Raw genomic sequence first — 18,167 nt, forward strand, 5'->3', positions numbered from 1 at the left:
CCAGGCTGCAGAGAGCTTGGCTGTGAGTCCACCTTCTGGTTCCTCTTGAGACACAGGTTCAGGTCCCACAGCCCCTTTCCCAAGGGCTAGCAGCTCCCTCCATGCAGGCAGCAGGGAGGGATGGGTGCTGCTGGGTGCAACACACTTCTGCTGCCTCTAAAGGGAGTTGGGTGACACTCAGGAACAGATGTCCAGATGTCTGTGTCTGTCCAGCATGGGCGCTGTGCCTGTGCATGGGGAGCAGTAACCAGCAGAGGGTAGCAGACRGTCGCAGCATTCCTGCTACAGTTTGGGCAGAGGATGCCCTGAAAGCACCCCTAAACCCGGCCACGCTTCTCCCAGACCTTGCCTCTCAGCCTCCCCCACCCCACCTCCTACCCTCTTTAAGTGCATAGCCCCAGTGATGCCCATCCTGGTCTCTCCATGCCGACACAACTCTGCTAACACCACAGATGTTGGTCCCCATCACCCTCCAGGCTTGTGGTGCCCTCAAACCAACCCAGAGCTGTTCTCAAGAGGATGATGCAACTTCAGCAGGCATGCAGCACCAGATTGCAAATCCTCAGAGCAAGGTCACTGTCCCAGGACACTGCCCACACTGTCAACTGGGACCTTTGGGGCTGAAAGGTCAGCAGGGACCCGCTATGCAGCTCTCCCAGTGAGCTGCAGGATCTCAGTGGGTTTTTGCTACCGTGCTGCACCCAGCAGAGTCACTGGTGCCCAGCTTGGCACAAGAACCTCCTATCTTGGCCAGGAGATCTGCTGCAGGGGAAATACAGACCCTGTGCACCTAGCTGAGCTCCCCTCCTGCTTGCCGCTTAGAGCAAGCATCTGGATTTGCTGCCCAGCAGGTATGGCCAAAGTGGCCCACTTGTAGAGCTGTTAGGGAATGGAATGACACCATGTATCAGGGCAGGCTGGGAGAGACTGATGGGGAGCAGCTCTGCAAAAAAGGTCCTGGGGGTTCTGGTGGACAAGCTGCCCAGGAGCCAGCAGCATACCCTGGCAGCAATGAAGGTCAACCATGTGCTGGGCTGCATTACCAGGATTAGAGCCAGCAGGTTAGGGGAAGTGATTAGTCCTCTCTGTTCAGCATTCATGAGGCCACATCTGGACACTGTCCAGTTTTGGGCCCTTCAGTACAAGAAGAAATCAACAAAGAAGAGAGGCCAATGAACAGTGACCAAGATGATGAAGGGGCTGGAGCACATGAGATAGAGGAGAGGCTGAAGGAGCTGGTTTTGTTCAGCTTGGAGAAAAAAGGCTGTGGGGGGATTGAATTTCAGTTTTCCACTACCTACAGAAGGCAGAGACAGACTCCTCTCAGAGGTGCACAGCAAAAGGATATGACACAACAGATAGAGGCACCACAAGGGAAATTCTGATGGACATAAAGAAAAAGAAATCTTCTCCCTGAGCATGGTGCAGCCCTGTGACAGGGATCACAGTTGTGGGGGACCTTCATCCTTGAAGGGTTTCCAAACTCAACCAGATGCCAGAAGCTCTGATCAATCTGACCTTTGGAGTTAGCCCTGCTTTCAGCAGGAGGTTTGATTCAAGAGCTCCAAAGGGCCCTTCCACCCCACATCTTTCTATAATCCCGAGAAACCCAAACCCAGAGCTTTGTCCTGGCTTTGACCTGGTCTCCAGGAGTGAGTGCCCTCTGTGGGATCCACCATGCTCCAGTCTGTCCGTAACTCTCTCCTCTCTGACACAACCTCTACAAGTAGGAGGGAAAAGAGACTAAAGAAAGGCTCGTTCTAGGAGTTTTATTGCATAAACAGCTTTGCTTGGATGCAACCCTTGCATGTGGCGCATCCAATTGATCTGCTGCAATATAGCATCCACCCCACGCTCACAGAGAAAGCATGCGGATTCCTAACCACTCCCCCCCCCGCCAAACACACACCTCCTGTGGGGAGCAGGGCTTCTGCCAAGCAAGTTAGCTGAGTTTCAGTCTCCACAAAGAGGGTGGTACACGAGCCCGCTGTGCTACAGTGTTTTTGATCTGCTACGGCACCTTTGCGGCCAGGCTTTCTGCTTCACAAACCTAAGCAGCTATCACAAGCACAGTGCCTCACCCAAACCCCCAACCACACACACCAGAGCAACTTGGTCAGCTAGAATTTGGGTCCCGGACTGAGCGATGGGGAAAGTAGGGGGAGGATTTTTGGAGATGCTTAAAAGGGTTATTCTCCTCACTCAGCTTGCAAAACCTCATGCAAAAGTTGTGCTGAACAGGAGACCAATCTAAAGGCTTTCAGGATCTAAAATGAAATTAGAACTATACAACTAAGCCTGACTCTGGGTTAAAAAAATAAATAAAAGTGTGCTAAAATAAAAGGAGCTGAAGTCCTACTTCCCCAAAGGATTTCTGCTATTATTGGGCTTCTGAAAGTGTTTTCCTGATCTCATTTACGCAACTGCAATGTTTAAAACCATCGTGCTTTAAAAGGACAAAATTTCCCTGTGGAGTTTGCAAGCCAAAGCATGATATCAACTCTAAGCAACAGTGAGGCTGGTCTTGTGAGTATCCCACACTGGTTATACAAGAGAATCACAGAAAGAAAGTAAAGAAGGTAGATGAAGAAGAGTTAAGCTGGGATGTTTCTAAGCTCATGGGTTAACGGTGCTGATAAACAAGGGAGTAGGTGAAAAGTTCCTAAGTTATTCAGCAGTGTTCGGCATGCCTGTTTCGAGGAGCGCCATGTAATAGCACTGATATGAATTTCGATATGGTGTGCACAAGTGTTGTGTCACTGACRCACACAAGGTCTGTTCTGGGCCTCCCAGAACCAGGCTGCTTTTGCAATGGTGACCCAGCATTGGGATGGGGGAGAGCCAGGCCCAGCTGGTGCAAACTAGCAGAGCTCGACTGACCACAGCTGGGCTATGACAAATCATCCTGGGCAGTCCCTGCATTTGTGCTTGAATTACAAGCCATGATTATGAACATTCCTGTTCTCACTCTCATCTGTGCCTCCTGCTCAGGACAGTCAGTGGATCTCCTCAGCCCCAGACAGGGAATAATTCCTCCGGCAAGGCCAGGCTTTGGTCAGCTTTGATGTTTATTACTTGCTCTGTGACACAGCACTGCATGGCTGGATGCACATCCTGGCAGGATGAGGTGCCTTCATGGATAATGTGGAGCAGAACATTTTTGGAGGATGGCCCTCACTGTGTGTGTGTGAGCTGTGTCCCCCGTCTGTATTTATACCAGCAGGGCCTGCTGAGGCCAAAGGAGGGACMCCCACGGCTTCAGAGCGCGCTGGGTCAGGTCAGAGCGGAATGAATTCATGCTGTGAAGTAGCAGGCGGTTATTGATTACTATAAGGGTGCTCACTGCGAGTGCGGAAAAGGTCAAGCGGTAAAGACTGGTCCAGACAAGCCCAGTGTGAGCGGAGTGCCAGTCCCTGGGTGCCTCACTGCGAATGGACGAGCGCCCCGGCTCCTTGACCGAAGCCAAAGCCCTTGGGCCCGAAGTTCTTGGCGTAGCAGCCTGCAGAGGAAGACAAGGAAGAATCAGGTAAGGCCAGTAGCACAGAGGGAGCACCTGAACATCAGCAGGTCCTTCTCTTGAGGCAAGTACTGCCCAAACAGAGCAGGGTTTGCTAYATTTGCTGGTGAAACAGAGGCTCCAGGTGTAGAGGGGAAATCGCCCAGCAAGTGCCAAGTCAGCCCCCGTACACCACTGCTGGAGGTCACCGCCTCCCCATACTTCGCTCCCATCCCAGTTCCCTGCACAGTTATTTAAAGCAAGGTCTCCACCCTTCGGATTCCAGGACGAACCACCCTGGATTTTGGTAGGACCTACAACCAGGAGCCTCTCCGCACCGGCTGGGAGGCAGCAGGGAAGGTGGTGCTCACCTTTGCAATAGATCTCCCCATCTTTGTCTGCCAGGGTGGTGGATTCCAGGCTTTTGCCACACTTGGCACAACGGAAGCAGGACTTGTGCCAGGACTGTGGGGACAGGATTAGAGCCCGGTCAGAGAATACACAGCGACAGGGCAGCAACGCTTTGACTATCACATGGGGTCCCAGCCCTCCACAGCAGCAGCAGCAGCAGTGTCCTTCTTTGGAGGCCCTGTTCCTGACCCATCCCCATAAACCAACCAGCTTAGATGGTCCCAGCCATCAGCAAGACTGACTCTCTGATGAGTCAGTCCCCTCACCAAGCAGTGTTTTCCTCTGAGAAATGTAGTCCTTTGCCTTACACCCAAAAATCATTAAACGTAAAACGTAGAATTAGTAAACTCCCCCAAATTAGTAAAGGTACTGTTGCTGTACCCTAGCCAGTGGTGACATCAGGACCGGGACACCTGCCCCTATGCTACTACAGCTCCAAGGAAGGCAACAAGCAAATATTAAGAATGCAGGAATCGGTGTTTAAAAATAAAACTCCCCCATGGCTCTGCCAGTACTTAAGGGATAAATCAACTCACAGCTTCTGAGCAGACCGTAGAGAAGCCAGAGCTACTCATGGAGGAATTTTAAAAAAAGTAGTTTGAAAAACATGAAACCTTTTTTGGAAGAAAATGTGAAATTGGGGCTGGAGGAGGAGGTAGCGGATGGAGTCATCCAGCAAACATTAGCACATGAAATATACGCTCTGGAATCCTCTCTGGTTTGCTTGAATGTAATTGCTTTGCCAGCTCTGGTTCCTCATAAACATTGAACACGGAAACCTACCAGGAGGCCAAGCACCCAGATCATGACTTTAAGAGTAAGTTTGTTTTCTCACCCTGGGCTGACCCTCAAGGCATCTATCAAGAATTMCTCCACTGCCAGCCTGAGTATGATGCTGCTGGGAGCCTAGTTCTTTCAACTAAATTCCTCCCCTCTTTGCTCCAGGGAGAGAGGACAAACACAGAAATCCTGGAGAGGACAGAATGCAGCAGAGGTCAGCGAGTGTCTTGGATTCATGCAGCACCAGAGTCCTGGCAACACGTCATGGTAAGGATGCAGTAAGGTGGGTGAGGCTTTCCCAGCATGGCTGCTCAGGCCTCTCTGGCACTAAGGCAAGTGGCCTGACCCAGCTGCCTTTGCAAGCTCTGCACAAGTACCCTTCTCTGGAGGGAGGTTTGCTTCGGGACTCGGATGTCACTCTGGGTCCCACAACTCACGCAGCAGGAAGCATCCCCATGCCATACAGGGGGCTGGCCTACGGGCAGCGCTGACCACTGAAATTCATTCCTGTGCCTCAGATTTGGACTGATGCCATTGCTCATTCAATTAGTGATGGCAGTAGCCACGTCCCGCATCAGCGTTCATCCTCCCAACACTTCTAGCTGCAGGGACCTCCACTCTGACCTCCACGGAGCAGTAGTCCAGTTATTTATTATAAAATGTACTTCAATCCATGTGTCTGGAAGAGTGAGGTGGCTTGGAAAACCTGGTTTTCAGGTGTGCTGAGGTCTCATTTAGGCACCAGGCTTCCATATGACCTTCGCACATGGGACTCCAAGCCTAGCCGCAGCTGGAGGTGCTGGCAGTCTGGCCTGTAATTGCCTGTAGGCCTGGTCAAGACCTTCTTTGCAGATCTCCCTGCTACACAGCAACTCATGGTCCATGCATGTCCCCAATCACTACATCCTTCTTCTTACCTTTCCAGCTCCAATCACCTTCTCAGCTGCATACACTGCTTGGCCACAGCGAGGGCACCCATCAGAACCTCCTACTTTCTGGGCTGTTCCGGAGAAGTTAGGATTGTTGGTGGGTCGGTGGGCCTGGCCCCTGTGGAAGGGAGGGAGGTCATTCTCAGCACTGCCAAACATGAAGGAGGAGGGAAGAGCTGTGGGATCACAAATCCCAATCCAGGTTTGGTGGGCCTAGAGCTTAGGGCATGATGGTGTTGAGCCCCATAGAAGCTTCAGCCCCACACCTGCGTGCCAGGTGGTGAGCGGCAACATGGTCAGCGGGGGCAGGGGGACATGACCTACCAACTGAGAACTTCAGGGCAGATGTGGGCCTCCTGCCACAGCTACATGGCATGCTCAGGACTCAGCAAGTTCCCCAGCAACTGGCAAGCAGCTCCCTCTGCCCTATTAGTGCTATGCAAAGCTGTTTCTTCAGCCATGTAAACTTGTAGAAGGATGACCCGTCCAGCCCTGCAGAAATTCATCTGAGTCAAGTTCCCTGTGAGCTACCTATATCACGAGACAGGATGGGGTTGATTCTTCAACTTCTCTATGCAACCAAGAGAGCTGGTTTAAGCCAGGCTCTACCCTCCTCCCTGAGCACATGGACTGGCCTGAAGCTTGGCATTTGTGACTCTCAGGTAGCTCCAGGACACTTTCAGTCCCAAAAGCAAGGGAGGAAAATGGCTATGCGCCGCAGGGTGGGCAAGTAGGGCTCAGTGGGTTTTCTCAGAGGAGCAGAAAAGCAATGTAGGCCATGGCACACTCTAGATTAAGAAATACTGGAAGTTTAGCATGGTTTGCTGGGCTACACAGCTAAGTATCACAAGCAGAAGGATGTGAGGGAGGAGATGCCAGCAACAGCCCTAGTTTAAAAAAAAGAAAAAAAACAAAAAACAAAACAAAACATTTAAACTCACTCTTCATATTTGATTCCCAGAGACTCGCCCTTGTCAGTGCTCAGGGTCCCTGCTCCCTGTCCGTATCCATAGCCCTTGGGACCGTACTTCTTGCCGTAGCAGGACTTGCAGTAGATCTCTTCTCCATGCACAGCAACAGTGGTGCTGTCCAAGTTCTTCTTACAGACCACTAGAAAAGAGGGGAAAGTCATCCCATTAGCCCTGTGCACCAAGAGCTCACTAATTAGTTGGAGAAAACAAGTCCACACAAGGAACAGTATAGCTCAGCTTTCAAGGAGCAAGGAAACCCTAGACAAGATCATTGTTAAAATGGAGTGCATGCAAAACAGCTGGAGATAAGGATCACAACAAGAACATTGTCTGGCTTTAAAAGGAAGCAACCAAAGCCACAAGGTTGCTAATAAAGAAAAAGCTATGTTAACCCTGTTGATGCCAGTATTCTTGGTGGAAGCAGTTTAGAAAAATGAGAGTTGCGCTTAAGCCAGGACAGGGGGCACTGCAGAAGGTCACTGCAGAATTCATATGCATGAGAATCTCGGCGCCTAGCTGCAGCTCTGCACATAGTCCCAGTCTGCTGCAAATACACAGCAATATGCACTTGGCAGCAAGTAGTTTAAGCAAATGTTTCCCTCATGTTTGGACAGACTAAAAGCACACCTGCAGCCATCACTACAGCTGATGCACTATCATTTTAAGCACATTAAGCTATTGCTTATAGCTGTCTTTCAATGCCCTGAGACCACAATGAAAGATGTTCACACTAACATGTGTCACCCCTGATGAGTAGGATGAGCAGTCCTAGCTGAGGAGGGCTAACTCAGCTGGGTGTTGAAATCTTTGGGATTAATACAGACATAAGATAAAGGGAGCAGTACAAGGGCTGAAAGCTCAGATAAGCAGCTAGCAAATACGGTCCAGATCCTCTAAGCTACTTCAGTTTCCCCCTCCCCTTTGGAACAAGGGGAGGAGATGCCCAAATGCACTGGAGATCTGGGCCTTTTCTGCACTTAGCCTCAAAGGACTTCATGAGGAGACAGCAGCAAGGCTCAGGGATCCAGCTGAGCCAGTCTTCAGCCCGAGCTTGGTGCTGGGAGCAAGCCACACAGACTGCTCTCCCGATTCTTAGATTTTCTTGACTCCCGTCCCAGCTCTGATCTCAGCCTCCACGTTGGCTTCCAAACCCTTCCTGGAACACACAATTCGGCAAGCCGCAACGGGAGCGGAGCGGAATCCAAATGGGGCTCAGAGGTACCTCCGGTGTTTACCTGCCCCAGTACAGGATCAAGACGCCTGGGGCAGAGTCCATAGAGCTGGCAGCCAGCCCCAAAACAGATCCTGTTACAACTGTGACACAGCCTTCCCCAATCCTGCTTACATGCCTTAAATGTCAAGGATCCCAGCAGGCTGCTTGCCCCTGTCAGAAGAAAAGTTTCTTGCCCTTTACCGATATTGCAAGAATGCAAACAAAGCAGAGCACTCCTCCCAGAGCAAAACAAACCCACACTAAATATGGGGGCGAGAGGCAGCGTTCCTCAGCCCAGTTACTAAATATGGTGCTCTTCCTCTGGGGCTGTGGAGAAGCCCATGCACTGTTGCAGGGAGGAGGAGGTGGAAAGGAAAATGTGTCCTGCCATCTAAGGAGGATCTCTCAGGGTTGTCCGCTGGTTAAGGGCTTCCCCATGCCACTGCAGCAGGAGCTGGGGCTCCAGGCCCACTTAACAGCAGGAAAAGAGCACTCATCTCCACTTCTCCAAGAAAGCAGCTTTAGTAAACTGGTCCCACCACCCAAAGCTACCAAGCTGATGCACTGGCTTTGGAATTGTTTCTGCATTATGGAGATAATCAGGAGCAACTCTGCATTTAGACAGATCATCTTGGACTGGAATTGGCYCCTTTGACAGGTTTAAATGGCTTTCTCCTAGGGATGATATTGAACGATACCAATACTATCTACCTTTTCCTCCCCACCTCTGTGCTGGGCTGTCTCTAGCCTAAACTTTCCACAGTCACCCATCTTCACTAGCCGCAGACACTTCATGAGGCTAAAGAAAAACCTCTTTCCCAGTCTGCTTCCTGGAAATCAGGCCCCAGCTCCRGGGTTTCTGCATTGCTGAAATTCCAGCACACTGCACTCAGAGTTAAGGACCCTTTGTTTCTTCTAAGAGCAGCTGAGGCGCTGCACAAAGTGATTTACACAGGAGCTGCTGTTACTTTTAGAGGCCAAACACTGGCCTCATTACATTACGTTTCTGCCTTGTACTATTGACTCAGTTGGAATGATGCCACTCAGTCAATCACCGTGTCCTTTCCTGAGTCTACCTCCAGCTCTAATGCACTGTGGTAGGTTTGGCTCCTTTTTTTTTTTTGGCAAATCAGGTCACAGTATTTGTTTTTCCTCTACTAAAGATAGTGGGTTCAAATTCCCTGATGGGGCCCAAATGCAATACCGGGGAGCAGGCCAGGAACACAGGAGGAGTTCAATGTGATTTAGCATCAGAAGTAGCTTGTGGCACAGGACTAGAAACAGCAGGTAGCACTGTGGGTCAGCACGCAATCCACTGCCTGAACCAGGGGAGCCTACAGCGGGGACAGGCAGAGCTGTTGGAGGCTTATGTGGATCCATGAGAAGACAAGCCCACCTTCTTCCCTGCTTTGGCCATGTATTTCCCTCCTGAAGCAATGTTTTGTCTGATTCCTTAGAATTCCCCACCCACCTTATCTGAGGCTACAGGAGAAACATGACTTCCTGCTGCAGAGAGCAGCTGCCAGCATTGCCACGATACAGCTGCAACCTGCCCGTCTCTCCCATCCACCCAGGGTGAAAGCCTCTCTCAGCAATTCCCCTTTTGTCTCCTTGAGTAAAAACAAAAGAGCAAGGTTTTCAGGCTGGAAACTCCCAAGTATGAGAACTACTGGCCATGCTGRCCAATACTGCTCACACAGTGCAGAAAACAGATGCAGCAACATCATCTGCCACCTCTGCATGCATCCATGCACACAACATCCCAGACAGACTGGCCAAGCAGCATCCAGTATCTAGCTAGGTGGACACAGGAGCACAGCACAGACTGGCCCCATGAAGACACTGCTATTTTTCCCCTGGAATAGGTCTACTGACATTAATTCTAGTGTTTGCCTATTCATAGGCCCTAGCTCTGTTTTTTGCCCATGTGGAAAAGATCGTCTGTGCTCCCTGCTGCAACGGAATGGCAAAACTGGGAACCCAATGTAGGGCCCTGCTGAGAAAATGTTAAACCTCAGTGGGGTCCCACTGCAAGGATAGCTCTGAAGATGCAGTTCTACTCACTTTGCTCTGTGCTGGATGTAATGTGTTGATGAGCCATCAGTGAACACTAGGAGCTTGCACRTTCCTATTGACACTTGAGAATTAATAGTTCTGTTATGGGACAGTCTTCAAGAATGACAATCTGGTCAGGGCAATGGTAATCTTTTTATTCAAAGTACCCTGCAACCCCCCTGGATTTGGATGTTCCAGGTTTGAGGTGGGTGCTGCTTTCAGCAATATACCACTACTCATCTGTCCCCATGCTGCTGCCCTGGTGTCCCCAAAGGGAGGGGAAGGGTGCCTGGGGATACCACAGCATGAATACAAGAGTATATGTAGGTTCCTGTAGAGCACACAGAGGAAGGGGTTTCTGCACTGAGTTAACCCTCAGCCAGATCCTGTTTTGCTGCCCTTCTCTAGAGGTGACATTAAGTCAGAGCTGCTGCAGGCAGGCTGGATGTGATGCTTTAGAACTTCACAGTAGGCCCTCCATCTGTAGAAGGGCCAGGACAGGACCACATCTTCTTCCCACCATCTGGGACACTGAACATGTGGGCACATTGCACACCAGCTCCCAAGGCCTAGCCAACCTCGCCAATATGGCAAAGCCCCATTGAGGACTAGAGCTAGCATCACTCCAGAGCAGTGCATGGGTTGCGCCACCTCTTGCCACCACTACTTGGAGAGCCCCTGTCACATGCTCCACTGTCTTGAATGGCCAGAGACAGCCTAGAGGACTCAGCCAAGCATTTCCTTGGTGTAAGGACAGACTGAGTCTTTGCATGGATGCTGGTTCAAATCACCCCTGATAGCTTGGATGGCCCCTGGTGTCCTAGGATGATCTGTGTTCCTTCAGTGAATCCCACTCCCAAGTCTGGAGAACAGYGGAAAGCCTGCCACACAGCTCCCGCAGCCAGGCTGTTTGTAGAGGAATCCTAACGAGTGTTTACATGGCCCATAAACAGAACRTGACCGGGCCTCCTGTCAGCAGAGAGCCAGGAAGTGGGGGTGGAAGGGGAGAGGGAAGGGTTGGTACTCACTGCACAAGAAGCAGGACTTGTGGAAGCTGTTGCCTTCGCACTGCACCTCCTCAGCGAAGTACACTGCCTTCTGGCACACGCCACACTTCTTCCCTCCACCCCAGTTCGGCATCCTGCAGAAAAGGCACAGGCACAAATAACGTCATCACAGGAGGCCACGCAGGGCATGGGTCAGGCAGCAGCCATCTGGAAGGGCTGGGGAGCAGCCAGGCTCCCTGAACAGACACCCGCGAGTAGAAGTCCCGCAGCTCTCTCATATGGCTCTTCCAAATGCGCACATGCAGAGACCACCCACAAATGTTTGCTGTTTGCACAGAACAGCAGGGCTGCTAGTTAGCAGAACTTAGGATGTCCAAGGTCCATCATTACAGCATCTATTAGTATCATCTGCCTCTAGGGATGACTGGTCCTGCCAGCCAGGAGAAGCAGAAATCCCCACATCCTGTAACCTCTGGGACCTGCCAGCTCCCTTCTGTACAAGGAAAAGGGAGGAAGCAGGAAGATGATGGTAGACAGAGTATACAGAGGTACCTAGCACTGGCACCTCATTAGACCACAGCCCTGCTATTACTCCTTGACAGGACAGCAAAGCAATAGCCAGGGTAGCCAATCCTTGGTGCTGGAGAGTTGCACAGATTGTCACCCCAGCTGGAAACATTTCCTTTGTCTCCCCAGCTGAACATCTCTTCCATTTCTGCCACCACAGAGCAGGGCTGAGGTCAGGGCTGCTCAAAGGCCAAGAGCTGGCACCTGTGATAGCACCAAACACAGTGAGCTCTTGCACCATGTCCTCCATGGCCTTATTAGCCCATGCCTGCCTGGCCAACCACTCACACATTCTCCCTGTACTTGGTCATTTCAGTCTCCTCCAGCACCAGAGAAACATCAGGAAGGCTGGTAAACCAGCAGCCACAAGGTTTCAGGCTCACATGCAAAACAAATACTTGAGCAGTAACCKACCTAGTATAAGACAGCCCTGATGCAACTCCTTGGTAGGAAATAAATCCTTCTATTTATCTCTGCTTTTTCCTGAAATCTCTCTGATGACATGATCAAGAGGCCACTTGATCTGCAAATCTGTAGATGAAACCAAAATATAGCGAGTGGCTAACACAAGTGGCAGAGCCCCAACCCAAGGGGTCCTTGATACATTTGAAGACTGGGCCAATGGAAACCTCAAGGCATTCAAAAAGGAGAAGCAGAGTTGTGCACCTGCTGCAGAATAACTCCATGCATAGGTCCTGGCCAGGAAGCAACTGGCTGAGTAGGGACCCTGCCAGAAAGGACCTGAGGATTAGGGCAGAGCCAGCCTAGATATGAGCCAGCACTGCACTCACATCATGAATAAGGCAAACTAAGACTGAATCTGAAGGACTAAATCACAAGAAGCATGGCCAGCAGAACAAGGCAAGCTATCATCCCTTTACTCGGTGCTGGGGAGGCAGCACTTGGAGTAATGTGTCCAGCTTTGGGCTCCACCGTTCAGGAGGGATGTGGAGAATTGGAGCACATGGCCTACAAGGAGAGGCTGAGGGAGCTGGGCTTGTTTAGTGCAGCCAAGAGGAGGCTAAAGAGGATTAACAGCAACCTAGAGCAGTTACAAAGGTGACAGAACCAAACACTCCTTGGTGGTGCCTGATGATAATAACAAGGAGCAATGGCCACAAGTTGCAGTTTGGGAAGCCTCCATAGGCCTCTTCCCACCAACAGTTTATGATTCTCCATCCTGCTATCGCATGGCAACAGGCAGCAAAAGTCACTTTCCTACCAGGCACAGCCTCATGCTTCTTGACTCAAGAACTAAAACAGCAGGACAAGGTTCCAAAAAACAAGCAGCACCTGCACACTACACCACGAGAGCAGCGTGCCACTCCATCGCATGAGCAAGAACCCTCACCTCCCTTGATTCGACTGCACAGCTATGACAAGGGGGATCTGAGATCCAACAGGACCACTGAGCAGCTGGGGACACAGAGCCGCCAAGGTTGTTCCTCGCAGTAGCTCTGAATCCCTAGGTCACCTCAGGCAGTTCAAGCCCCATCTCTGAGCCTCCAACCCCCCGGCCGGTGGGTGGGCTAGCAGCACTGCCCTCCCTGCTCAGCAGTTGGGAAGATGGATGCTAAACACAGCTGGGGGCTGTATAAATATCAGGCAGAGAGATAAGGCAGGATGAAGAGCTCAAACCCTCATTACCTTCCAGTATTTGCAAAAGTCGAGGTCTTGCTGGAATAAAAGTATTAAGTTAGGCAATAAAAAAGGGAATTTGATCTCAGCCTGGTTTTAATGAGCCTTGTTTCAGGCTCCAGAAAAGAGCCTGGGAGAGCAGGTAGACTGGACAGGCAGAGAGCAGGTCACGGCTGGAGCAGGGTCAGGCTGGAGCTCCCCACACGGAGGATTTCGGCGGAGGACAAACAAGAGGCTGCCCAGGTTAGCAGGGTGCAGGGCTCTGGGTAAGGGGGACTGAGAGAGGAGGCTCTGCCGGCTCCAGAGATCCCAGGAGCTGTGCTTTGGGTGTGATCACGGCAGCCAGGAAGACTTTTCTCAACACCCTGCAGGCTGGGCTTCCTACCACTGCTCAGCCGCTGCCAAATCCCTCCCTTTCAGCCAGATCATCCCAGTTCAGGCCTTTGGATTGCCTTAAAAGGACACGAAGTGTTTCTCTCGAGAGACTGTTATTTCACTCTCCCGCAGTAGGAGGGCCCAACCTCTTTCAAGAGTTTCCTTGGAGGGCAGAAACATCCAGTGGCGGCAGCCCCCCRCCAGCCAAGGGACGTATGCTCCCCCTGCTCAGGATGGTATGGCTTTTAGGAGGCCAGTCTATGGGGAGGAGAAAAGGTGCTCCTAGGTGTAGCTCGTCTATTCAAGGCGGACCTCTGCTACAGGGGATTCACTGCCTGTTTTTCCTTCCTCCACCATACAAAGTTTCTGGGTGGCTCCATCCAATGTGAACACTTCACTGTGGTTTGAACAGCTGACTCCCACCAYGAGTGGTCCAGCAGGTTGGGCAGCACAGAAGCAGCCCCAGAAAAGCCATATAAATAGGTCTCACAGCAAGACTGCCTGGCACAGACCAAGATGAATTTTCTGTGGAGAGAGACCATAGCATCAGTTTGTTCTGGGGATGTGTGGGTCTGTGATAACTCACAGCTGAGCACAGGGAAAGCTTGAGAAAAGATTTAAGTTGAAGGGAATTCCCTCTAAGCCCACAGCACACATGAACACCTGAGAGCCTAGCAGGCTGCAAGATGGACCAGAAAGCAGTTTATTCTACAGTTCAGGAACAGGAGGAAAATAAAGAAAAAACAGGGATATGCCCCAAATCTTATGCGTGATCACAGGAAGACTGTCAGATGCTCTAAGCCAGCGTCCTGCTTACTGAGGTTCTCAGAGGTAAAAGCAAAATCCTCACAACAGCTGTCTAGAGATAGACCCCATCCCAATTCCCTAATCAGCGATTACCTTAAGCCACCTATTCTGTGGGTCTACAGCCCTTTCAACATTTTTTCAGAGTACTTCACACCATGGAGTGGAACACCATATTCTGTCCAAGTACAGCACTTACTGACTTCATTTGCACTTCTCCAAATCAGTTATTAGGCCAACACAAAATGAGGAACATGAGGTCACTGTCCTGCAGCACACAACCTCACTGAACAGAGGCAAGAGAGATGCCTAAGGCTGCCAGAAAACATGATTATTTTCCTGCCTCCCACAGCTCCGCATACCATGCCCCACAACACTTCCAGCTTCTGCAACAAACACAACAGGAATCCTACAGATTGCATCCTCCGCTGTGCCAAGTGTGGCTCAGCCCTGGAGCAGGTCCATCATCTGCTCTGAATGAGGCAAGGGGACTCAAAAAATAAGATATAGTCATTTTATCAACAGCTGTATTTGGGAAGCACAGGAACAAGTGCAGCTTGTGCAGAACAGCACCAGTCTGAGACCTAACATTACAGCAATACAGGTCATCTGGTTAAATACAAGCTATAGACTCGCCTACACTAGATGAGCTTGTATCGCAGCAGTTGCAGAGAGAGTCTAAGCTACACCAAGCAGGCAGGTACAAACCAGTACGGAACCACTACATCCTGGTACTTTGAGATTTTTATCTTAATCTGGACTTTCAGGAAAAGTGGTATCCAGATGAGGCCAAACCAGTAGATAGCAGGAACACACAGACTATCAGCCTCTCTTTACAGGGGCTTGAGAAATCTGCATGCTCATATCACTCAGACCAAAGCTAACAACCACCTTTTTACCTGCCTAAAAGCAGCTGATTTTTAACTCCTAGAACTAAAGCAGCACTGGCCATAGCGTGAACACAATTTCACTACTACAGAAGCACTTAGAGCAGTGCAAGTTCTCTCCTTTCACCTTCTAATGAACTTTGCCTGCAGCCGCCAGGGTGCCAGCACAACCACTCATGCTTCTGTCATGCTCTGCAATAGCTGGAAAACCAGTCTTAAGTGAAAGCCCAAACGTTCTACCAAAAAAATCCTACAGTAATTAATCACAGAGCAACCACCTTGCACTTGGAGAGGAGGAAATCACTAAGGAACAGAAGAAAGGTACACTGCAATTCATAGTGGCCAGTCTCAACGTTTATTTGGGGGGGTTTTCACAAACAATGAGAGCTTTAATGCAAGTGGATGGCAGGAAAGCATCATCAGTGCTGTGCAAAATTCACACATTAAGGATATTCACAGTAGTTCATGCAGAACTACTACATGCCTGGCAAAGGGACAAACCAAAGGGGAGGAATCTAAGTAGGAGCCCCAAGCCCTGAGGTCTAGATTAACGCCTTCCTGTTTACTGGAGAGCAGCTGGCATAGCCATGCAGAAGTTTGAACAAGAAGGGACATGGCTAGATTAGGCATATGGGCAGGGCACAAAGAAATCAGCTCATGGAGATATGCACACCACCATGTGGAAAATCACTGGGACTGTCAGAARCTCAGCACCTATATAACTGTAAGCAGGCCTGTGGGGCACTCTCTCCCCAGWGTCCGAGCTCTTCTGGACGTCTGGCCAGGAAGAGCAAACTATCTCCTACACTGACCTGCACAGACAGCCAGAATGGGAAATACCAGGCATCTTTCACTGAGCAGCCTCACATTGCCTGGGCACAAGCGGAAATGTCCCTACAAGAAGCAAGTTAGAGCTGTCCCCCACCATGTAATCAGTTGGGTGGAACAGTGATGTGGGGAGACTTAGGCCTGACAACAGCGTAAATTAGGATAAATTAACCTATCATTCAAGACAGTGATGTCAAACTGGTGAGCAAGAAGAGAACTGGGTCCTGAGGCTGGTGAGCCCTGGGACACAAGAAAACTGAACACAATGGGGAAATCAAAGAAGTGTCCTAGAAGAACCAGCTGTACCAGGTTGGACATTTCTGAGGGCTTTGCTTGGAAAGGAGGGAAGAAAGCACTGGAGCTGGAGGGGTCCAAGGTAGAGAGGGATCCTCACCCACAGGGACTGTGTATTAAATAGTACCCAGTTCCCAAAGCAAGACAGTCAGGCACTACCATGAGAAAAACTTCTGTGACCAGCACTGAAGGCAAGTCTTCATGTTTGCAGTGAAAGGGAACGAGACAGTGCCACCCCAGGACAACGCTGCGCTAAGCCTCCTACCATACATGGCTATTTGTCAGCACTCAACAATAGCGACATTCCTGAGGAGCAACACGTTGTTGCCTGCTGATCACACTGTTCCCAAGCTCTGGTTACAGAGGTAACTTGAAAGTTTTCTATCATGATTGGATGATGTAACTAATTCTTCAAAGAAAACGTCAGCTTCATCCAGAACAAAAGCAAAAAGCATTTTCCGGTATGCTAAGAAAAGCTACTAATTTCTGCAGGGATTTGCCATCCAGCATCCATCATCTGACCAAGACAGCTCATTCCGGTCTCTTGCAAAGCCTTTTCCAGATCAGTCATGCTCTAGCCATCTTGTGCTGCCTCCCAGAAGCAGCGATCAGAGCTCTGCTGTTCAAGGCAGAGTTTGGTGCAYTGACATCCTTGCAGGCAAGGCACAGATTTAAATGACAGTGAAGGCCAGCTGCGTGCCCTGAGCTGAACAGATGGTGCTCACCAAGCCACCAGAGTAGGAAAAGTKTCACAGTACTGTCAAAGTTACCTTTGTCCACCCTTGAGCAGCAGCAAACGCAAACAYTGAGCTACTTGCTAAGCAGCAAGTCCTCCCCAGAGCTAGCGGGAGTGGGTCACAGTACTTAAGACACTTCCAACATCACCCACCAAAATCCAGAAGAGCCAGGAGGCACAGAATCTAAGCTGATCCTACAGCTAGTGACACATCTATCTTCTCACCCAGTCCATCCATGCTATATTCCAGCACGGAGCTGTTTCCTCAGCCAACACACAGGACTTCCAAGCAACTATTCCTTAGTTCCAGCTCCACCAGACTTTGCCAGCTGTGACTAGGCAGCACCGGGTATTTTGCCAAGCGCTAATTAACACCCTCCTACAAGATGGCCCCACTGCCCGCTCTGAGGTTTGGAAAGCGGCACCGATCTAAAGCTGAAGCTGTGCTAGACTGCACCTAGGCGGGTCCCCAGTCACGTACATCTCTTCAGCTATCTTGGTAGAGCTATGCCAGACCACACCAAATGAGGATGTAGCTGGCTCTGTCTCCCTGCGTGCAAGCTGTATTCAGGCTGGAAAGGGAAGCAATAGCAGGGAGGTTACGTTTCAGTGAGGGGACAGGGAGCAAGGACTCCCCTCACAGCCAATTCCACGAATGCAACCCTAAGATTTCCCCCTGCAAAATGCAGCTAGGAACACTACTTAACGGAGGGTTAAAACTAAGGCTAGCAGAAAGCTTTGACATCCGGGAGGGACGTGACTCGTCGCATTCGACACCCAGTTCCCGCTGCCCTCGCTCGTTGCTCCGTTAGGCAAGTTCACCAATTTTGAAGCAACAGGATTGGCTTCCTCATTTCAGCGTCATCTGTAGAAGAGCTGGTGCCATTTCCCTTCTGCGCCCGGCCACACGCACCTCCATCCCACCAGGGCAGGAAGTTCACTGCACGGCCACGTCCAAGCCGCTGCCCCGGCTCACGTCCGACACCTCGCCCCCGGGGCACTTGCCCCGGGGCGCAGTCAGAGAGGGCCGGGGGCTCTGCCCAGGGCTGGGGAGGGGAGCAGGCAGGGTTTCGGGCGCGAGTGGGGATGCCAGGCAGGCAGCCCCGGGCAAGGGGCGAAGGGGCGGCAGCCCGGAGGGTCCCGAGCGCTGCCTGCCCCGGGGGCGAGGGGGCCACC

At 50.9% G+C, this 18,167-nt stretch overlaps 1 protein-coding gene across 1 annotated transcript; it reads right to left on the minus strand.

Moving 5' to 3' along the window:
* Positions 1 to 1,754: 1,754 nt before the first annotated feature.
* On the minus strand, positions 1,755 to 10,996 carry CSRP1 (cysteine and glycine rich protein 1). Its single transcript, XM_026063805.1, has 5 exons — positions 10,884 to 10,996; positions 6,558 to 6,726; positions 5,605 to 5,734; positions 3,868 to 3,961; positions 1,755 to 3,499 (listed from the first exon to the last, which is right to left on the minus strand). Exons 1-5 carry the CDS (start codon positions 10,993 to 10,995, stop codon positions 3,423 to 3,425), a joined length of 582 nt encoding a protein of 193 aa, XP_025919590.1. The 5' UTR covers position 10,996; the 3' UTR covers positions 1,755 to 3,422.
* Between the last annotated feature and the right edge of the window lie 7,171 nt (positions 10,997 to 18,167).

The sequence above is a fragment of the Apteryx rowi genome, unplaced genomic scaffold (assembly GCF_003343035.1).
Source record: "Apteryx rowi isolate R43461 unplaced genomic scaffold, aptRow1 scaffold_200, whole genome shotgun sequence".
NCBI lineage: Eukaryota > Metazoa > Chordata > Aves > Apterygiformes > Apterygidae > Apteryx > Apteryx rowi.